Source organism: Lissotriton helveticus, chromosome 6 (genome assembly GCF_964261635.1).
Source record: "Lissotriton helveticus chromosome 6, aLisHel1.1, whole genome shotgun sequence".
Lineage (NCBI taxonomy): Eukaryota > Metazoa > Chordata > Amphibia > Caudata > Salamandridae > Lissotriton > Lissotriton helveticus.
Window position 1 is genome coordinate 1,376,601,203 of NC_136067.1, and position 23,866 is coordinate 1,376,625,068.

The following is a 23,866-nucleotide window of genomic DNA, read 5'->3' on the forward strand; positions in this document are numbered from 1 at the left end:
ACGCTGGTTATAAGATAAATTGGCACAAGTCAGTCCTCTACGACCCGAAGGGGCAGGGGCAGTGGACGAGCCTCCCAGACCGACTGCAGACCACCTTGGAGGGCTTTACTTATCTTGGAGTGTTTATGACGCTAGATAGAGGCCGCTCGTATGACAAGAATATTAAAAGGATAGTACAGGCTTTTACGGAAGATGCGAGCAGATGGTGCCTCTTACACCTCACGATTCTGGGTCGTGCGGCCATGTTTAAAATGATGACACTGCCCAAGCTCCTGTATGCATTTAAAAACGAGTATTACCCACTTCCTCGCAAGATGTTTACGGACATAAATGCGGAATTACGAACCTTTCTTTGGTTAGGCAAGCACCCGCGAGAGTAGCACTGGCCACCCTTCAGCGGCACCAATACAGTGGATGAATCTCACTTCCCAACATTGATGCATACTACTGGGCGGAACACTTGGTGTCTGTCAACGATTGGTATCACGTCCCGGCTCAACATCCCACATACGCACTTAAGCGGCACACAATGGGCACCCGCCCATACGACTATTATATATACGGGGGCAGGAGGACGGGGAAACTGTTGCCGGCCACCAGACTTACGTTGGTGGTCTGGAACAGGGCGAATAAGATCATGGGTTGGGAAAAAAGGCCCACTAGACAGACACCGCTGTGGAACTGTACCTGGCTGCGCGAATTAAATAAACTAAAAGGGTTTCGGAGGTGGGACGACATAGTGATCTTGACGTTAGGCGACGTAACTGCAAAGGGGGAACAGAAGTCATTCCAAGCCTTAAGGGCGGAATTCGGCCTGCTCCGTACACAATACTTTAAATAGGCGCACTTGCGGCATGCTTGGCGAGCAGAGGGACTCCCAGGGGACACACTTCCGGAATATGCACCTCTAGAAGGCCACCTCCTGCAAGAGCAAGTAATGGAGAGAGCGGTATCGCTCACCTATAAGACCCTGATGAATAAGATGACTGATGACCTAGGCACTCTCAGACGTAAGTGGGAGGCAAAGGTGGGAGATATGGACACGGTTGACTGGGAAACAGTTCTCATGCATCCACGGGAGGTAGCTATTAAATCCAGGCTAAGGCACATACAATTTAATATTCTCCATAGGACTTATTTCGACAGGGTATGCCTACAAAAGATGGGTAGAGTAGGGGACACGAGTTGTCTGAGATGTGGGCTTGAGGGGGGAGATTTTTACCACATAATTTGGTCCTGTCCGAGAATCCAGGTTTACTGGTCAGAGATTCTGAAAGAGTTGGGGGAGGTGCTAGAGGTTACCTTGCAGCTGGATCCCAAAATGGTCTTGTTGGGTATGACCAACGATGTGGATCTTGCACGTCCGCTGTTGATCTTCTTGGTTCTGGCCCTGGTGGTAGCTAAGAGGGACGTGGCAAAGAAGTGGGGGCTGCCGAGACACCGCAGGTGGAGTAGTGGCGGAGGGGTCTAGATTTCTACATGGCAGCTGAAAGGGTTACTTATAAAGCAAGGGGATGCCCTAGGAAGTTTGGTAGAGTTTGGGGCAAGTGGCGGAAATATCATGGGCTCGATGGGGGGTTATGAAATGGGACATTTGAGATGGACACATTTTCGGGTATGGGCGCACTGTATGGTAATGTGAAGAGGTGCTTCAGATTTGGTACTGGTAGTGCATTCACGAGGAGGTTTGTTCTGTATAACATTATGCTGATTTTAATGGTGGGACTTGGTGGGGGGGGTCGGGGAACGGGCTGGGTTGACCGATGATGACATGACTGTATTGTTGTTACTTAATCAAATGCAAATAAAAATATATAAAAAAAAAAAAAGAAATTACTTACATTGGTTGTCCTGATGAAGTGGCTCCGAAGATGTCCATTCTGGGCATATTCTGGTTAAAGGCCAGTGGTTCCATGTTGATATCGCGGAGAGACTGATTCGGATGAATGTTATATCCGAGAAAAGGCTGGTGTTGAACTGGAGGTGCACAGCACGGGTAGAGTTCTTTATTACCCTCCTCATCATCTGAGAAGTTGAGAAAGAAAGAAATAATTGAAAGAGAGTGAATGAACCAGGCTTGTGTCTCGACGTGTTGGTTTTATTTCTCACTGATCTTCAGATATATATTTGACAGTGCCATGTAAACATCAATGAGGAAATGCAAGATAGCTATTTTGAGGCACGCGCTTCCGCAATAAAGCGGTCATTCTTTGATCTTGCAACATCATAATTTAACACACAGACAGAATTGTTGTGTTAGATACTATAAATGTTATTCCGGTTTCATATTCTGAAGCTTATTATCTGTTTCGCTTTTACAAGGCCCTGAGCAGTCGGGCAAGGAAATAACTGACATTGGAAATAAAGAAACAGTGTCATGACATACGCACAGTCTCGCATGGTGGCCAATGACGCAACACAATTGGCATGATTCACAAAGAGGTTTGGAAATTGACACTCGCAGCTTTACATCTACGATTCAGTGCAGATTGACGAGTTTCCTGGAAAACTGTAATTCTGGCCTACAACACCTAGAAAACTGTCCTATAACACCTGGAAAACTTTTCAAAATTCCTACTTATCCTTTGAAAATGCATTTCTGCTTGAGAACAATATTTCCCAAGGAGAAATCTCTCCCAAAACACCTCCCACAATGATAGGGGTCTTCCATTCCCACTTACTTCAAAGAAATGAATTCCCACGAATAGGAGTAAAATTATCAATCATTTCAAGAGTGGGAATATATGTTTGTGAATCCCTAAAAACTCAGATTTGTGGGTGGGCACAAACCTCCCAGGTCACCCCCCCACACACACACACATGGAGATTCCCACTCTTCACCTTTGGAAGCAGAGTTTATTACAAGACCCCAGGTTCCTATTATGCAGTCTTTTCTCACTGCTTTTATTGTAGTTGGCAATATTTAAAGCAAAAAAACATAACCCACAGTGCTGCTCTCCTGGGCAGGAAGTAGAACAACAAAAGGCTACCAACCAATTATAAACAGAGGGTGTGACAAGATAAAAGAACTGCTTCTTACTGCTGAAAGTAGATAATCATTGCTGATATGTTTCTTTCCCACTTTGTCTTCCAGCCTGGCTGCTTTGTTTATTCAATGGGCAGCTTGATGCATTGTATTGGACTCATTACTGTGTCTCATATCCCTCAGGCTGCAGATTGATGTTGAAAGAGAATTCTGTATATTTCAGCTCTTGGCGCACGAGAAATGAGGGTGGGGGAGGGCAGGGTTGTAATCACCTATGAGCCTAATTTTGTAATTTGAAATTAACTTTGTTAAATATTGCTACTTTGTACATTTGAAGAATATGGAGGGGAAATATATAACTACAAGTTGGGTTGCTGAGTTAGGCAAATAATTCATAGAGAAAAAGTTATGGGATACTTATTTAGATGTATTGGTTTCTAATGCAATACAAAAGGCATGTGTGTCATCTTCGTAAAATGTGGCCTCTGCTTTGAGCACTTATGTTGCCAAACAGATTTCAGATTTTATTTGCGCCAGCCTGCTGGTAGTAACAGGTTGCACCACCAATAAATAGCAAGGTATCTGTGCGAATAACCTCCGACTGTGGGTGACTGGAAAGTATGTCCAAGCTTTCTCTTGGCAGGCGGATCCCTACGAGGGCAGTAGATACAGATTGACTCTTGGCCATTCTCTGTACAACAGCAGGTCATACAACATGGCGACAGAATGGTAAGCGAGGATAATTTCAGACTACCGTGATTGGAATCTACATTTGCAGGTCTTTTCAGCGAATATTGAGACCCCTTTTTGAAAGATTTTATGCTCCCTGCTTGACAACTCACCTGCTTCAATTTTTCAGTTGGAAGCCAGATCCGGGAGCATTAGCAACAGATGCTTTTTTGAAAGACTACTCAACACATTTCCTCCTTTTCAAAAATGTTCAAAAAGATATTCATGACTCTTGCTCAGGTTTGCAGTTAGGCTGACGACGCCACCGGGGTACCCCTCACTTCTGGAATTGTTGATAGATTTACCTGTTCTGAGTTCCAGCAAAAAGGAAAGTGGCAGTTTGTTTGCCATAGCCTATATTTGTACCCTACTGGTAGCCTTTCTTTTTATTGCTACATACATTTTAGGAGAGTAGTATTATGGGTTATCCAGTTTTGCTTTAAATATTAGATTACAGAAATAAAAAGAGCAAGAAGAGAACTGCATAATAGTCACCTCCGTGTCCTTAATAAAATCAGAACTCTCCTTCACTAATCAGATAGGTGGTCTAACAATGCACATTTTAGGGGTAACTTATGAATACTTAACAATAGGCTTTTTCTATATGGCCAAGGCACTTTTTGCTATTTTTGTTTAATTTACTGTGCTTTTCTATACACTGCTTCATCAATATACGCTGCTTCAAGAAGTGTTACTGTAGGATTTTAGAGAGTAACAACACTTACATACTACAAGAACATAATATGGGTGCAATTAACATTGTTTATCACAACAATAAACATGAAGCAGGAGGGGAGGCGGGGGAAATGGGAAGGGGGTTATACTATCCAAGAGCAGTACATCAATGACTCATTATGGGTAGTAAGCACTATGTAAATGAAATTACAATTACAATATTGGGGGGGGGGGTGGTGGAAGTCTTTACTGCGAGCAGGGGGAGGAACTGGAGACAGATGATGAACTGCATTTCAGCCAGAGCACAACGGTGCACCAAACCAAACATATATTTTTGTCAAATATGTGTGTGGTGTAAATACATACAATGTGCCACATATGGTTACCTATGATGCCACGGTTAATTTTAAGCACCATTTACAATAGCATTTGCGAAGCTAAATAGTCAAAACAGGGAGTTCCAATGTACAACACATGTTTAAGGTTTGGAATACAGGCAGTCTACTACTGTTTAAAAGAGGCAAAGCAGACAAGAGTCCTAAAGACAGCGAAATAATGAATAAATGGGGGGCGGGGTGACCACGTCAATAGTTAGGTCACTTCCCACAATTTGGGAAACAATGCCTGGGAGGACAAGGGAGTGATCGGTTAAAGTTCTAGGTAGTATCTGAACATTTGCTACATAAAAGACAATGGATCTAGATAACATCTATATTGCATGCTCCCTGCACTTTCCTTATCCTCCATGTGTCTAGTAAGTCTAAATCGTCTATTGATTGTCACAAGGAACCAACAGCTGCACCACAGGATAGACAAAGTACTTTCGATCTGTTTAAGAGGGGACCAATAGCTAAGTTAAAGTCCCAACCCTATAGAAAAGTGTTTATATCTATCTGGATCTATGAAAGATAAAGGGATGTTAACAAATGATCCAAATATATTAACAAAATAGATAGATCTGTCACAAGAGACAGCTTAACCATTACTATAATGGGTCACTGTAAGTGTTGGTGAGTTTGAAATCGAACTTTTTTCAAACACAATACAATTACACCCCTAGAACTGAAACTAAATGAAGTATCAAATCTAAGGGATCCCACTAAGACGAAAACGTATTATGTTTCTCATGGTTCTGTTGAATTTTTCTGGAGTAGGTTGATGTCCAATTGCTATCTATCGAGACGATATAATGTAAGCCTAACCTTCTTCTGTACTTGTTCCTAACATAATGGCTAAGAGGGAGGAGGCACTTCCTTGTGGTTAGACATTTGTCAAGGAAAGTAGCCGCCATCTGTAGCTACTAATACTCTCCACAGCCGTGCTAGACCGAAGAGGGTTTGTAATAAAATAATTACATACAGTTCACTTCAAACAAGCTTTATTCGACAATTGTCATAAAAGCATAAAATCCAGATAAAAAGTACAGGTTAAAACAAATAAAAAATGAGCAAATACTATCTTTTAAAAAAGTTTAGGAGGTATAACATTGATATATTTACATATTGAATTATTTAACATTACATCATAAGGGGTTAAATAATCATCTGGAAAAAGTTAATCTATTAACAGATTACTTCTGATGGTCCATGCCCACCCCAAAAATTTTGCCACTGCCACATATACAGTAATATTTGTACAGGTAGGTATTATTCTAACTGCAGCCAGGCCACTGTCCGTGCCCAGCAACCTGCACATTGGGCGTAGCCACATTCGTCGTGGGGCCGCATACGCTGGGCATTCAAATAATAAGTGACCAACAGTCTCAGGGAGCGCTGGACATGCTGGAAAGCCGGCTTTATCCCCCCTAGTCCACTTACAGGTATAAGCCCTAACAGGTAAACTACCAATTCTCAATTGGAAATAAAGTTTGCGGTCTAAACAGCCATAAGCTTCCAGTACTGGTCCTTTAAAGACTTCTTCGGTGGGAACCTTGCATTTGTTGGATCTTCCCACAAATCTCTTAAACCTAGATCAGTCAGAACACCCCTGATGTGTACTAACCACTTGATTCCATGAGAAATACCACATCTAATTATATCTAACAGAACCCTTTTATACGTCTCCAGTTCTGGGGTTGTCCAAAGCCGTCTCCAATATAAAATTGGTCGCAAAGAAGCAATGAGGGCTATTGGAGACAATCCCAGATCATAGAGAAGGGGATTCAGGGGGGTACTCTGTGGTAGTTTTATCAAATTCCTAAGAAATACATTTTCCGAACTTGTCATCCCCCGTAGGTTCTCAGGTCCCCAAAGTTCTACCCCGTATAAAGTGGAACTAACCACTTTTCCATTGTAAACCGCTAATACGGGAGCTATTGGTTTAGTAAGGGACCTGGAATGCTCCAGACTCAGGGCACCAGAGAGTTGGCGATGTTTCTGGGTAGCAAGCTCAATCTGTTGTTTCCATTTCAAGTCATGCTGGATAAAAATGCCCAGATAGGTAAAAGCCTGGACCTTTTCTAAGGGACGCCTGTTCATAATCATAGTACCCTTAAAGGATTTTGGGGCATTATGGGCCAGATGTAGGTAAATATATTTTACTGACTCATAAATACCGAATTTTACCGATTCGGTATTTATGAATCGGTAAAATATAAGGAGGGAGATGTAGGTAAATCCAGATGTGGATTTACCGAATCTGTAAAAGTCGGTATTTACCGATTCGGTAAATACCCAATCGGTAATGCCCATTCATTCCTATGGGTTTTGAAGCCCATAGGAATGAATGGGCATTACCGATTGGGTATTTACCGAATCGGTAAATACCGAATTTCACAAGGGTGCAGGGGGTGTCACTTTGACACCCTCTAGCACCCCCAAAACAGGTTCGGGTGCCATGTGGCAGGCATACCTGCCCTAAGGGCAGGTCTGCCTGTCATATGGCACAGGTGTGCATGCACACATGTGCATGCACACCGGAATCGGTATTTTACCATCAAATTGAATTTGATGGTAAAATACCGATTCGGTAAGGCTTGTGGGACTCAGAAGAGTCCCACCTACATATCAAATTTACCGAATCGGTAAAAATACCGATTCTGTATTTTACAGAATCGGTAAATTTACCGATCGGTAAATTTACCGATTCTGTAAAAATATGCCCCCTACATCTCAAATTCCATTTACCGGTCGGTAACGGCCGAATTCGGCCGTTACCGACCGGTAAATGCCTACCTGCATGTGGCCCTAAAAGTCATACATTTGGATTTTGCTACATTAACTTCCAAACCCCGGGCGGAGCAGAAATCATCAAAAAGCACCAAGGCTTTCTGCAGGCCGCTCGGAGTTTTTGCTACTAAGAGACAATCGTCAGCAAACATTAAAATAGGAACTTTTCCTCCAGCTAGGATAGGGGCATCAATATTGGAATCAATTAACATTTTGGCCACATCATTAATGTATAACGAAAATAACGTTGGCGCCAGGACACAGCCCTGACGGACTCCAGATTCCACTGGGAACTTGGGCGTAACACTCCCGGGACCACCCCACCTAATCTGTGCGAAGTTTTGTTCATGGAGTCTTTTCAAAAGCGTAAGAAGGGGACCCGGCAAACCAATTTCATTAAGGACTTTCCACAGGGTAGCACGCGGAACTAGATCGAAAGCCGCTCTTAAGTCTATAAACGCTACATACAAGCTACCATGCCCGATCAATACAGTCTTCCAGTGCAACATTGTAAAATGTAGCACCTGGTCGACCGTACTAACTGAGGTCCTGAAGCCAGTCTGTAGATGGGATAGGATGTTGTTGTCCCGCTCCCACTCCAGTACTTTATTTAAAATCAGCCTGCCAAAAATTTTTGGGGAGGTGTCAATCAGGCTGATTGGGCGATAATTTCCTGGCTGGGACTTGTCCCCTTTTTTATACACGGGTATAATTTCGGCCCCGTTCCATGAACAAGGTATAGGGGCACCCCTAGCAATCATGTTTGCTAGAAGGACTATGTAGGAACCCCAGGAATTTCTGTCCTGTAAGAATAGGTCCGCGGGGATGCCATCAATACCAGACGCTCTGCCAGGAACCACTAAGTCTAAGGCACTGCAAACCTCTTTTAAGGAAAACATATCCTCAGTAGTAAAAGTGGTTAGTGTCTCTATAATTGGTTCTGAGTCCTTACCCCTCCCGTATTGTGGCTGGAAATATGCTACCCATTTATCTTTGGGGACCCAATTCTGAGGCTTATCTGGGTTTCCCTCCACCCCCCACCTATACACATTCCAGAATCTCCGAGAGTCTTTGTTGGAACCTGCCTCCTTTAACTCTTTCCACCTAGTCTCGTCCCAGTTACGTTTGGCTCTGTAGACAGTATTTTTGTACATGGATCTGGCCATCCGAATATCCTCACATGGCTCACTTTTAATTGCTTTGCCCAGGTCCAAACGGGCCTGCCTACATTCCCCCGAATACCAACGAGGTGGTTCAGGTATACGTGGGGCCTTGTTTGGACAGGACTTAACGAAAAGGCTTTTCAATTCGCAAAAGAAGTCCTCATGGACCCTAGTTCCTTCCTCTTGAGAAGGAAGGACATTATCCTTTTCGGCCAGTTCCTCTATATCACGAGTTGCTTGAGCAAGCTTTTGATTTATACAATCAATATTAACAGAAACTTTCGACCATCGGACATGTCGCATATCGTTCGATAGGACTACGTCCGTAATGGGGGTCAGAGACACATCCTTACCGGGAGTACTCCAGTAGGAGAGAGTCATGCACAGGGGAGTATGGTCACTCTCTATCCTATCTATAATTAGCATGTCCTGGAGAAATCTCCATGTCCCCCGGTTGAGCAGAATATAATCTATTCTACTTTCTCTGGTGCCACTTTTGAAAGTGTTAGCTCCATCTTTGTCACCCAGTGATCTTCCATTTGCTGCTCTTAGACCATTGTTTAGACAAATAGAATTCATTTGAATGACTATATCTGACCACTTTTTAATTGGTTTAAGCTTAAGCCTAAGTTTAGGTATCCCCCATTCCCTATCCTCATCGTCTGATATATTCCAATTATCACATACAATGGGTTCGAAAGTAACATTAAAATCTCCTCCCAAAATTGAGTTAGAATGAGGATGAAGAGAATGAAGCATCTCTTCCAGGAGGGCAAGTACTAATGACTTTTTCCCAGCTGTGCTTCGAGCGTAGACATTATAGATGTTAATCGGCTCTTGGTTAGGGAACACAAGTCTTAGTACCTGTAGATCCCTATGAGTGGAGTGAATGACTTTAATAGTAGCACCAAGGTCCTGTCTGATCCAGATAGTTAGGCCACCAGACGGACGACCCTTACCTATCTTCTCTGCCGGAATGCTGTAATTTAAATAATCAGGTAGGTGTAATGGGTCCAATAACCAGGTTTCCTGGAATAGGCATATATCATGCTGGCTTATAAATGACACCCACTCCGGGGATTCAACTTTTGATTGAAGACCAGCTATATTCCAGGAAAGAAGAGACCCAGATTTGCCAATGGTAGACACGGTATATTCCTGCTTTGTTGACTCAGCAGCCATAGAAGAGGGCGCAACCATACATGTCGAGTACGGGGGCAAGAGTGGGACTTCAAGAGGGATGGCCAAATCATTAGATAGGTCGGGGCCTAGGGCTTTGTGATTAATTAAATCACTGCTCACCCCGTTAGAAACTTTAGACTGGAGTCAATCATTATGATCCAAACTCGAGTTTGCCAAAGAATTGTCCTTGCCAATATTTCTTCCTTCAGAGAGCCAGCTTTGGGGAGGAGTTGATCTCATCTGGATCCTTGAGTGATCCGGGGAACATGATCTAAATTCTAAATTTAATAATTCTCCGGCTAACATCGAGTTTTTGAAATCTAGTTTTATGCAATCATGTGCATCACCCTTGGAGGAAAGCCACACTGCACGGGAAATGTCCTCCCTGATGACTTACCTACAGCCCCTCACGTACCTAATCCAGTGAATTGCTTTGTTGGTAAGTGCTTCAGGAGTTTCATGAGCCCTGCCAATAGGCAGCTTGGGAATATTAATCAGGAACACAGGGGGAGATTTACCCAGGTAAAAATTAGATGGCATAACATTTGGGCTTGGTGGAACAGGTCTTGGGTACTGTCGGCTAGACACGGGTTGCCGTACAGCCTGACTTGCTCGATAACCACTTTTATTCCCTGGGTTCCCAGATAATCCACTAGTTGGAGCAGTTAACACTGGACCAGTTCTTTGGGTGGCGTGCTTGGTTGTAATAGATACACTCCCTGTTCTACCCGTGTTTGTGGATATGTGGCTTGGATTCACAGGAGTGTCCTGAGCAGTGGACAAGTTGGACAAGGGGGAAACTTTCCCTAAGCATTCTTCTAAGTTTGCAATTTTACAATTACAATCAGCAGGGTTAGCTACCACAAGACCTTTATCAGAGCCCACCCTTAAATTACTTACAGCAATACTAAGTTGATCGATCTTGTTTTGCATATTTACGACCAAGTCACGCAAATGATTTACAATTTTAAACAGGGGGTTATTGGTTGGATCAGCTAGCCCGGGCGACCCCATAATAGTAGCCACATTCAAAATATTTTCTACCGGGGGTGGACCAGGCTCAAGCGCCTCTGATCTACTTTCAGCATTGCATTTTTCAATTTGTGCTAGAACAGAAAACCTGTTGCTGCAGGGTAATACGCTCGAATCAACAGAGCTATGATTAGAATGTGTGGGTATTGGAGACTGGTCTGTAGTGAGCTCTCCAATCTCTACCAAAACCGATTTAGACCTTGTGGCCTGCTTGTTGGTAAACATTTCTGGGATAACAGCAACCCCTCGCTTTTTACTATTAGCTTCCGGGGCACTCACAGTACTACATCCCTCTAAGGCTCTTTCCCCATGGTTAGGAACAAATGTTAGCAGATCTGTACAGTCTTGCACCAAGTCCTCAATTCTGTCAATGACACAATTAACTCCCGCATGTGACTGCCGCTTACTAAGTGGTTTGCACTTGGATCTTTTGGCTTGCTTCCCCCCTTAGCCATCACGCCAGGGCAGTCATTTAGATCCTCAGTGGTTTTCCTCTTCCCCATAGTTGCAATAGATCAAGGCCACAAATAAGCAGAAGGTTAGAAATGAACAGTACCTTGTGATGGAAAATCAAGGGGGGTGGCCCAGTCCAGTCTCCGTAAGGCCACACGGCCCGCCCTTTGCCCGGGCTTCGCCCGGCTCGCCCCGCACACGCGGTCCCGCGAGGCGGGGATGACGCTGGTCTTTATGCGCCTCCCGGCGCGGTTGAGTGGTACGTCTACCGCGTGGGCTGCTGGGGGTTGAAGTTCACAGAGGCCCCTTGTCCAGCTCTCCACTCGGCGGCCGCTCACTGATGGAGAGAGTGTGCGGCGGCGGGAGACAGCGGGAAGCAGCGGGAAGCAAAATGGCGAGGAGGCTCGTAAGAGCAGGGGTCAAGGAGGTAGATGGAAACAGGCACAGGGACCCCTGAAAATGTGAAGTCGGTTCCCCACTCAGCTGGGGATGACGCTGGTCTTTATGCGCCTCCCGGCGCGGTTGAGTGGTGCGTCTACCGCGTGGGCTGCTGGGGGTTGAAGTTCACAGAGGCACCTTGTCCCGCTCTCCACTCGGCAGCCACTCACTGATGGAGAGAGTGTGCGGCGGCAGGAGACAGCGGGAAGCAGCGGGAAGCAAAATGGCGAGGAGGCTCGTAAGAGAGGGGTCAAGGAGGTAGATGGAAACAGGCACACGGACCCCTGAAAATGTGAAGTCAGTTCCCCACTCAGCTGGGGATGACGCTGGTCTTTATGCGCCTCCCGGCGCGGTTGAGTGGTGCGTCTACCGCGTGGGCTGCTGGGGGTTGAAGTTCACAGAGGCACCTTGTCCTACTCTCCACAGCGGGAAGCAGCGGGAAGCAAAATGGCGAGGAGGCTCGTAAGAGCAGGGGTCAAGGAGGTAGATGGAAACAGGCACACGGACCCCTGAAAATGTGAAGTCAGTTCTGTTCTGTTCTGTTTACATACAGGTATGAGAGCTTTAAGCATCAACTCTTTAATGCATATTTGGTAGAAGCAACTGCTTGTATGCAGGGACGTAATCAGCCCTGAAGAAACCTGGAGACTCTTATGGGCTTATTAGAAACAGCCGAGCCATGTAAGCAAGTAACAATATATGATGGGTGCATTCATTATTGTTATTCATGATGCATCACAATTTCATAATCACTTTTTAACCATAGCATGGGTACTCATGGAATAAAGAAATAACTTAAGGGGATACTCATAGTAAATGTTATTTAAACTAGATCCCTGCACATATCCAGAGAAAGAAACTTTATTAGAAGCTCCCAACTAGTAGTAGAGCCCACCGGAGTGCTATCTATCTATTCGAGTGAAGCGAATACACCTGCGATGAAGAATGCCACTATGAATTGTGGAAGAGGTGCCTTCTCTTTTAATAGAAATATAACTGTGAAGAGATGGGTGGTTCTGCAAGGTGGTGACCAGTGGCTTAGAGCTCAAGCACTCCTGTGTGTTCATACGTTTTTATCAGGGCGAACATGTGTGCTTTGGCTTACTTCTCTGAGTATCCTGATGCATGTATAATTTAACTTTAATTGCCCAGGTTGTCAATCTATGAAATATTGTTAATTCTTCCGTTCACATTACAGTGGCAAGATGTTCAACATTAAACCCAGCCTCGATACTCCATAGATGTTGAGCCACAAAACATTCTCCGCACCACGGCCCACCTCACTAAGTCTCACATGGATCCCACTGATGCACCTCTGCCCAACTGTGATGGGGGGCATTATATTGCTTTACTAACTGCTTAATATTTGTTATGCTATCACTCCCACATGTGAAGTTTTAGTTCTATTTCGACCTCTGCTTGCATCGTCTCATTTTACTGGTGATGTATGTATGTTGTCATCCCGCAGTCTTTTTCCCCGCAGGAAATCACAACGCGGTTGTTACAATGACCGCATTGGGATTCCGCATACCATTACTCCGCAAGTTGGAACAACGACTTGCGGAGGGGGGGGGGGCGCTGGATGTTGGAATAGTAAAATTTACTATTCCAACTCCAGTCTGTGCGGAAAATAGGGAAGGTGTTGGATTTTAAATCGAACACCTCCCCCCCTCCGCAAGTCGTAATGGTATGGGGAATCACAACGAGGTCGTTGTAACAACCACATTGTGATTCCTCGCGGGGAAAAAGATTCACGGTAAACGTTGTTTTATACTGGTGATATCATCTGCTACTGTGCGCTCTCACTGATGTTGAGATTATTTGTTTTCTGCAGGCACCGTTGTGTTATTGTTAAATCAAGAATTAATATTTTTTGGCATGCGCTGTCTACACACAACTCCTGGGTGGACATTTATGCTTTACTGGTACCGTGATAATTGTGAGGCACTATCTCAAGACTCACCCACATTCTTATTGCGAGGTAAGCCTTTGATTGCTCACCAATGTCTAACCAGAAACTCAAAGATGACTAAAACCCATTCTCTCTTGATGATCAGGAGCCCTTAGCTTTCCCACTTGCCGAGAGGTAAGTGCCCCTGTAACTATATGCTGCAGAAAACCTAGTCTGACATGGACTGGCAGTACAACCGGAGTCTGGGCCATATATCAAATACATTGTACTAGTGCAATAATACTCTGCTTTTATTGATTCCAGCAGTAGATATCTATCTTAACGAGGATGAACTGAGAAGCATGAACTTCAGAGCCACTGAATGAACAGTGTACATTAAGGCATTTAGACGTCCTTAAGGAATAAAGCTACCCTAAAAGAATCCATAGTGAAGTACCAGCCTTTTCATATGAGGGAAGCATATCAACGATTGAAGCAGTTATTGTTCTTTTTACAGACCTACCTGTACATTTGCCTCTGAGTGGGACACAGGTTGCTAAGAGTTTGCAACAGAGTTGGATATGAATGTCAAATAAGATTATGAGAAGACAAAGTTGGTATTAATTAGGGATTTTTGGTTAGACCCCTGTTCAGTACAGGACTAAGTTCAAGGAAACAGAGGAAACATGAAACATATGGGTCCGGGACGTTTAGCTGCACCAGAAACTTGAAAGGAGGGGCGGATAAGAAGAAAGTTGTGACTTTTGAAGTTCTGTTTAACCTTTTGCTAGTTTAGCACATTTTGGAGGTCTGTCTTTATAATTTGAATCAGTATCTTATTCTGCACAACCTTAAAAATTCCATGCTGTTAGCTGTGTTGGTAGACTACTGCGGTGACCTATTAAGGGCAAAACCAGTGGCCACCCATTAAGCCAGATGGTGCTTCTAAACAAGCAACCTAAAAACATTCGAACAACCTTTCAGGAACCCAGGGACTGTGAAGACTGAGGTGAAACCCCCTTGTACTGGCCCAAATCTAGTGGTGGGACATAAATGCATTTTCCTCGAAGTGGGTCAAGAAATATGGTGGTTACTAAGACTGCAGGCACAAGTTCCATAAGTGGGGATACTTTAAGTATTCCAACAGGTCTCCATGAGTTCAAGTTAACACCCTGGTTTTAGACATGAGCCAGAACCCAGAGGGTATGCCACCAGGTGATCGTTTTTCATCATCCACAATACCAAAATACTTCTCATTTAGGTTGCACTTATATCCTTTTAATCACCTACAACTTAAATATAACGCTGAAGTGTAATAGCACTTCTCCATTTTCAATCGGCTTCACTACATTCAAGTACAGCAACATACAAGAGTATTGAAGCACTTTGGTCATCATGCATGACACCATAATACTTAACATATATGCCAAGTAAAAATATTTACAACAAAGCACACTCTACAATACCCATGTTCTAACGTGCTTCAACACTTTGCCTAGGATGTCAAATGCTATATAAAATACTAACAAAATGACACCATCCGAGCATATAACATTTCTAAGTTACACTAGATTAACTTGCACCTGTCCATTCGTTTTTTTAGATTACTGGGAAACTTAAAATGAGTAGGAGGGATTCCACCACTGGAGGGAGATACACATGTTGGAGAGGGAGCGGTGGATCACCCAGTCAGATAAGATATGGTTCCCCTTCCACATTAGGTGTGGGTGATGAACATTACAAAGGTCTGGAACTCAGATCAAAGATAAAAATCCTCCACGTTAAGTGAACCTCACCTCTGTGATTCACAGTTGCTTTTTCTGTCAGTCCCCTACTAGAAAAAGTCAATCCCCCAATCAAACTGAGGGTCAATTCTGATTCAAGGTAATCAAGGTATTCATCCTACTGCTTTGAGAAGGAAAAGCTTTTATAAGTGGCACTCTATTTTTTTGGGGGGGGCTTCTATCCTCTTTGCAGCAAAGAAGCAGGAATATAACTTTTCATTTATTTCAGCAATAGGCACCATTTTGATTTCTTATCCACCCCAAGTGCAGTAGCTTTGATGAGGGGGAGAAAGCGGGTTGAGTAGAAGATTGGTCCTAGACCCTTGTCTAACCACCAACCGAATTCTAGATTACTGGGTAATTTAATGCAAAGCTTGTAGGAACTGAAAAAGTTTACCTCCTCCTCCCCATTAAGCTAGAAGGATTTCAAATGTCAGAGGAAGAAGAAATTTAAACTTTTAGTACTTCCGTCCCTGGAGGAATGGTTCTGTCTGGAGAGCAGATTTATAATGTCACTGTTGTATGCCTTGTATCAAAGTGTGGTAAAACTGTGCATTTGTCAGACAACATAAACATTGGAATGGTGGGAGTCTAATACTCTGCATCCCCTCAGGAGATGTTGGCCTATAATCCTGCTAGCTCACAGTGCACCATTAAAACTCCCAACCTTACAGGGTAACAAATATGTGTGCAACCTTACAACATGACAACCCTGATCCAGCAAGGAAATTGCGGTAACGGATCTCGAACCCTTTTGTTTGGATTCTCGTGCATACCCAAAGAAGTACACAAGAAACACTAAGCAAGGCTTTACAATATTTATTGTAGCGTTGTGATTCTTGCATAAAATACGTGAGCTGCAATTATGAGTAGAATGAAATAGATTAGCGTAATCAGCATTACAAGAACAGTGAAAAGAATACAAACTTCCACAATTGTGCTAAGAGAGTATATATATGCTGGCCTATAAGTACTGGGTATGTGTACTCCTAACAAGCACTGCCTAACCTAGTCTTAACTAGGATGGGTAAGCTGTCAAATTCCTGCTGGGTGGACTAACTCCCTGCTACCTGTTGGTAAGTGTCATCAGGCTGCACGTCTGGGCGAAGAGCTGGACATCCCTCGTGTTGGTACACTGGAACCAGCTGAGCTGGTATTCTTATATGTGGCAACCCGCAATGTCATCCAAGTATTTCGCTGTCTAAATAAGGAAGTGGTTGTGTATTTATAACAATAGAACCCATGTGGCCATGTCACAACCCCTGTTTACACCGTAATTGTTTATTCTAGTTGGATAGCATTATCGCCTTTCGGACAACAACATACAAAGCATTTACACAGTGAACTTTATCCCTTGTACTGAATGTTCAAGGTATCGTGATAGAGTGCTTACGAAGTAACCCTGGGCGTAGTTTGCGTAGTAGCGCTATGCGCAGCTACGCGAAGTGCACTTTGCGAGCTACGCGGTAGTACGGTAGGAAATGCTGTTCGCAATGATTGCACAGTGCCGGATGCTTGTCAGCACTGTGCAATCATTGCAAACTGCATCTTGCACAGTACATGCAGTCGTTTTCTGGCGCTCGAGTAGATTTGTACTCGAGCGGCATTTTCTCATCGCGGATTGGTAGTTTCTCATCACGAGCGGTCGCGAGCAGACGCGACCACTCGCAAAGAGAAACAGGACCTCCCCGCATTGAGAATCTAGCCAGGAGGTTTATTTTCCACGCTCGCGATCAGCAACTTGATGTTGCTGATCGTGAATGAGGAAAAAGTCTCGCTGGGATGTCATTTTGCTCGCACGCGGTCGCCAACTTGACGCTGAGGACCGCGAGCAAGCAAAAAATGCCCGCTACGCGTTTTTGCATTGTGCTACGTGCAATTCGCGTAGGCCGTAGTTGCGCAAACTATGCGAGCATAGAGTAGTTTTCCGCCCAGGCCTACTATGAAGTTGAGAAGAAAGCAATGCAGATTCAGAAAATGTTATCCTACATTGACACGCATGCATATATATATCAAAAGTCATCGTGAGTAAAAGAGAAGGCAGCTTAAGAAACGCAAGCATGTAAATGGCGGTGTTTGTCCTAGGACTATCCTGACAAAGTGACATCACAAAACCCTTTACATTTTATACACTACATAAGAACACTGTCAGTTGAACATCGCTGGGTGAACATAAAAATAAACGGTCTGTCATTCTAACGAGATTTCTCATTATATGAAGACATGGGCCCTGCCTGCCTCTCTCACATGCAAGTATCTGGGAAGGTATTGCTGCTAGCATCAACCTTATAGTTTGAAACCCTTTCGGGGAGTGCTAGCAGAGATGACAATGGACCTTTGATTCTATTTAGGGTGACCCGATATCAGACAGGTCTGTACTAAAGGTGCGATGCAACACAAACAGCTCCTCTCACTAGACTGCATCCTTGGAGCCTCACCTTAATTTGAGGAATTCTTTGTGTTCTTTAGGTTGAGCTGGAGAAAAGCAATGCGAAGCATTGCGTCCAGCTCGACAACTTATGTCGCCCGTCTCCTGGGAATCTGAGACAGGGGATGTGCACGCGGCGATTTCACTTCATGGGCGCGCACGCCCAGGCCATCACTGTGCACATCTCCTGTGTCAGATTCACAGCCTGCCAGCCTCCCTCCGCTCACACATAGCCACCCTCACGCATGCGCACACACACACACACACATACACCCACGCAGGCACAATGCATCAGGACGCACGCACATCCCCACATATACACACGCACAGCTAACAGACACACAGCCACACATATACATACACACGCGCACACACACAGCTACACCTACACACGCGCACACACACCCACTCCCACCCCCACTCCCCACTCACCAGGCTCTTCTTGCTTCCTCGCACCGTTATGCCTTTCCTGCTCTCTCCCGAGAACCCCATCACTCCCGGAATCCCTGCTTTCTTCTCCCGGAATCCCTGCTTGCTTGTGGGCTCCCTCTGCCTCCAAGGTGTCGCGCTCCGGACGAGCTATGTCACCGCTACCCTGCTACAGAGGCGGGGAATCTGCCGGAACTTCGCAGGCTCCTGCCTATCGAAGTAGAGCCCGCCTCTCTTGCCTGCGTTCCATGCTTCGGAAGTTTGGCATCCTGGTCCCAAGCTCGCCGACCCTGGTTCTTTAAAGTGTGCTGTCTGCTGATATTAATACTAGGACACGGAGAGCAATGATCGCCTTTCGTGTATCTTAGATGTAGTGTCTATAACTTATACTCTAACATGTACGTTTTCGGAGTTAATGTGCGGGCTAGTTTCCTTAGTACAGAATGAGTGTACAGGAAAGCTAGAGCCTCCAGAGCGGACTCCCGAGTAGTTTGTCACGCAATCTTTTGGACGTCCATTCGGTTTTACTTATATCAAATTTTGGTGCCCATGCGCAGGCATTCACTTGCTACTCGCCTCCAGACCACAAATTGGGCTGTGGCAGAATGAAAGCAAATGTTCAGTGGTAGAACGAGTTTGCTGATATCTATTCATTCAGTCAGCACTTCAGCTCCCATCAGTCTGGCTGAAAGAAGAATCGTATTGTTGTGGGAACATAGAAATAAATGCAGCATTTTGTGAGGCACGAGTGTTCGTTTTGCCTGTTGACATATTGTATGAGACCTCTGTCGCAACATAGTTCTCAGTGTATTGTGACGCTCACAACTGATTCCGCAGGAAGGGGAAACATCCCTTCGCAAATCACTTCCTTTCTTGCTTTGTTGCAAGAGAGAGGATGGGGCTAGACATTCCGGCTTTTGAGTGAGGGAACCAAGTCTCGGCGTTGGTTCAGCATCCTGTGATTCTAGGCAAATCACTTAATCTCCATGTGCCTCAGCAAAAATGAATGTGTCCTTGTCTGGTATAACCGGTACTCTAGTAAAGATCTCCAGTACCGTCCCGCAATGTAAAATTGCAAAAATTAAATAAAGTGAAGCAAAGCTGTGCTTCCTCGCACCAGAAAGGGGCGGTTGAATTTCTAAAAAGCACGTGCCCTGCGTGCCAAACTGTGAAAATCCGCCAGCGACAGAATGAGGCCATTCGTCTGCCCACACATGAGAGCGGCACAAGACAGCGACTTGCCCACATTCCTCGATATGAGGAAATGCTGCACCAGTTATATTTACAGCCCATGGTATCCATCCCAAGGAGGGCGACCTGTTTGTTTAAGTGTGACAGCGCCTCAGAAAATAACAGCACCTGCCTGTTTCTCACTTTACGAACATGACAGAGTGCCAGACTCTTAGTTGTTATGTAATTCTTCTTCCTGCTAGCCCTAACACACACAATCCCATCTTCTAAAACACACACAGCACACTCGCCCCGCTGGTCGTCTCTGCGCAGTCACGAGGGGTACACCTACGATCGGGAGGGTGGCGCAGAAATGATGCAACGACTCCTAACACAAGTCTGGAAAAGGGCACTTATTGCATTCGTTGGGTGCCCCCCCCCCCTCTCCTGGAACGTGGTGGAGAGGTGTCCTGTCAGACAGTTCTGTTACTGGAAATAAAAACATACAGGAACTCTCTATTTGGAGTGCCCGTTAACTCCTAGGAAGCACCGGTACTCAGTACGGGACAGTACCTGTACATTTAAAGCACTGCTCTCAGTGGTGGCATGCCAGTGTAAACAAGGGTTCGATATTACCTAATTAAGTGCTTACATCCAGGGTTCACAAACACACACCAGAGGCAGACGCATACACAGACTGGCTGACATGCTTGGGAAGGCACAGATAGACATGCCCTTCCACAGCACAATCAAATATGCTGTTGAACACTGGCAAACACAAAACTCTGTGAAGTAGGCACTCGCAATAATGAACAGACACATGCATCAAAGCTCACAGGCAAACAAAGACACAATCAGTTGGCACATGTATTGGCAAATATTGGCAGAGAAACTGGTACATAAAATCACACACACACATATACAAGCATTTGCAATGCAATAGGTCTCGCATTTACGCCAGTTTAAGCTATTGGCATTTAAATGACAATGCCTTTTATTTATGTTTTTATAATGAAAACAAAAATAAAAGGCATTGTTATTTGCAATGCCAATAGCTCAAACTCGCGTAAATGCGAGACCTATTGCATTGCAAATGCTTGTTTTATTGTCTTTAACCGAATGCAATGAATTCAATCCACTAATGGAAGGCATTAGAGAACAAGGTACCATGGTCACCAGGACCAATGTCAGCAATCAGTGCTGTTGCTCTAAATGGCAATTTGACTAGCACCATCAAATAGTTTTCAATCCTGTTCTTTTTGCAAAAACAATACTGAAACATTTTTTATTATGGTGCATCTTGCAATGACCATTATAATAGTAATCATGATTTGATTTGATGATTGATTTGATTTGATTTGATTTTAGGTTTTCTAGAGCGCGCAGCTACCCTAGGGCATCCCGGCGCTAAAAGAGAGACCACAGTACTGAGGGAAGGAAGGGTCAGGGAGACGAGCTCAGGGGAAAAGTAGGGTTTTTAGGCGTTTCCTAAACCTGAGGTGGTTATGTTCTTGCCTCAGGGAGAGAGGAAGGGCGTTCCAAAGTTTAGGAGCATTATAGTAGAACAGGCGACCGCCTGTTCTGGCCTTCCTAATTCTAGGGACATTGGCGAGGGAAAGAGAGTTGGATCTTAATTGTCGAGTTGACTGTTGTTGAGTCACAAGTGTCCTAAGAATGGGAGGGCCTTCATTGTGCAGAATTCTATGAGTAATGCACAGGGTCTTGAAATTGACCCTCTCCTTTACTGGCAACCAGTGCAGGCTTCTGAGAGCTGGTTTGGCCGAATTCCTCGCTGAGGTTCCTGTGAGGATTCTAGCCGCCGCATTCTGTGCGCATTGAAGTCTATGGACAACCGAGGCTGGGGCCCCCAGATACAGGACATTTCCATAGTCCAATCTGGAGTTCACGAGCCCCTGCAGCAGGAGTTTCCTGGACTGGAGCGGGAGTAGATGTAGAATCTTTCGAGCCATCTTTATCAGGCCGAAGCAGGTTCCCGCCGTTTTTCTCGCCTGAGTTTTGAAACTTAGATCCTGGTCAAGCCATATCCCTAAGCTCTTGACTTCGGATTTGGGAATAGGTGGTGTTCCCATGCATGGTGGCCAAGGAAGGGATGTGGGGATTTTGTTGGAGGTTCCTAAGAGGAGTATTTCAGATTTCTCCCCATTTAGTTTTAACCTTGATTCGCACATCCATTGATGCACCTTCTCCAGACAGCTGCTCAGATTGGACAAGGCGTTGTCTGATTGGTTAAGGGAGACGACAAGCTGGGTGTCATCAGCATACATTATTGATTTAATGCCAAATGGCTTGACAACATCCTCAAGGGGAGCCATGTAAACATTAAAAAGTGTGGGGCTCAGGGAAGAACCCTGAGGCACACCACACCTAAGAGACTGAGCATTGGAGATGGAATACCCGTCAGCAACTTGAAAGGACCTGTCTTTGAGAAAGGATGAGATCCAGGCCAAGGCGGAATCCGCCACTCCTATCAGACCAAGGCGCTGGACAAGGGTTGCATGGTCCACCGTGTCGAAGGCGGCACTCAGGTCGAGGAGGTTCACTGCCACTGATCCTCCTACGTCCAATATGCCCCTAGCTTCTTCGACCACGGCTAACAATGCGGTGTCAGTCCCTTGTCCTGGTCTAAAGCCTGTCTGGGACATGCGGAGAAGATGGTTGGTCTCTAAAAATTCCGAAAGTTGATGATTTGCTACTCGTTCGGCTATTTTACTCATAGCTGGTAGCAATGAAATTGGTCTAAAATTGGAAGGATCTGTGGGATCTAAGTGCGTTTTTTTTATGAGAGCCTTGACTGTGGCTTTTTTCCAGTTTGCCGGGACTATACCGTTTTCAAAGGAGGCGTTGATCAACTTAGTAAAAAGGGGAGCAATAGTGGGAGCAACTAGCTTCAATTTACTAATGGGGGCTGGGTCTGATGGGGAACCACTTTTAACTTTCTGTAAAACGTTGAGAAACGTTTCAGTTGAGATTTGGGAGAAAAAGGTTAATCTCGGGGTGTCTTGGAGGGGGGAGGAACCAAGGAATGCTTGAGCGGTAGATGGAGCTGGAAGGGAAGACAGGATTTTAGCGATTTTTGCCGAAAAGAAATCTGCCATTTGGTTACATTTTGCGCCATCCACGTCTGGGGATGATGGAGGGTCTTGTATTTTGGTGAGGAGTTTCACTATTCGATAGGTCTCTTTCGCGGAATTAGCGGCTGAGGCTATTTGCTCCTCAAAGTAGGAGGCCTGCGCAGTTTTTAATGTGTTTTTATAAAGCCTAATATGGGTTCTATAGTCGCTTTTGTCATCTGTGTTCCAGTTCTTTCTCCACTGGCGTTCAAGCCTCTTGCCCTTCCTTCTTAATTCACGGAGTTCTCCAGTGAACCATGGTAGTTTGGACGATTTCCTACTGGAAGGGGGAGTTTTAAGAGGTAAGACTGAGTCAAGGGAGTCTTTTATCCAGTTATGAAGTTGGATTTCAGCTGACGAGGGATTAGGGTCTACTAAAGGTAGAGTGGAAGTTAGCGCGTGATCCCATAAGATTGTGTCCAGTTTTTTCCAGGGACGAGAAGGGACTCGAGGGAGGGGGGTGTCAGACGATTTGCCTGGAAGTTGAAGTTTAAAAGGGACCAAAAAGTGGTCTGACCAGGGAAGGGGCAGAGGGGTTTGTACAGTGAGTGTGAAAAGGTTGGAAAAGATGGGGTCCAGTAGCCGTCCAGTAATCATCTTCCTAGTTTAAAGATTGCTTAGACAAGGGCATTTGGTGGTGACCGACCAAATGTTTTTAGATTCTGTGGAAGCAATACATGTTTGGGGGTGTTTGTTCTCCAAAATACCTGGTTTGGAAATGATTCTGTACAAGGATCAATGGAACCTCAGCTGATGGGATCCAGAACCACAAACGCATTTGCCATTGTCAGTTACCTTTTCAGTCACTTTTGGGCACCTTTGTTCCTCATGAGCAGGATGGATCATTTGGGAGATTATACGGGGATGATATTGTGCCCAAAATGCCACTCCACAGTGTTACAAAAAGATTAGGCCTATTCCTCCTAGGACCAGTCAACCTGAGATTGCGTAGGAGAAGGTAAGATTGGTTTTGGTCCATGCTTGCAGACTCTTCCTTGGGGCCAAAACCACTCTGCAAAGTACAACCTCCCTTCTGTAATAGGTGACACTGAGAACACCACAGTACTGCTCTTTATCTTCTTTCATTGCTGTGTTTTATTGTTGTTATTGGGGTCCATTTGACACTTTCTCGAGTTTGAGACTCTTCACTTCTTGTGAAACAAACTTTTATGTAAAGTTCTTTGAATATGGATGTTTAATGCACAGGA

General features: G+C 44.8%; 1 protein-coding gene across 4 annotated transcripts in view; it reads right to left on the reverse strand.

Annotated features, from left to right (window-relative positions):
* The window catches only part of LOC144763498 (E3 ubiquitin ligase TRAF3IP2-like), a 336,420-nt gene that overhangs the window by 245,949 nt on the left and 66,605 nt on the right, over positions 1-23,866 (reverse strand). For all 4 annotated transcript variants that reach the window (XM_078649139.1, XM_078649142.1, XM_078649140.1 and 1 more), the window contains one exon: positions 1,842-2,025. In XM_078649139.1, the coding sequence (XP_078505265.1) occupies positions 1,842-2,025 (184 nt within the window). The remainder of the gene's footprint in view (positions 1-1,841; positions 2,026-23,866) is intronic.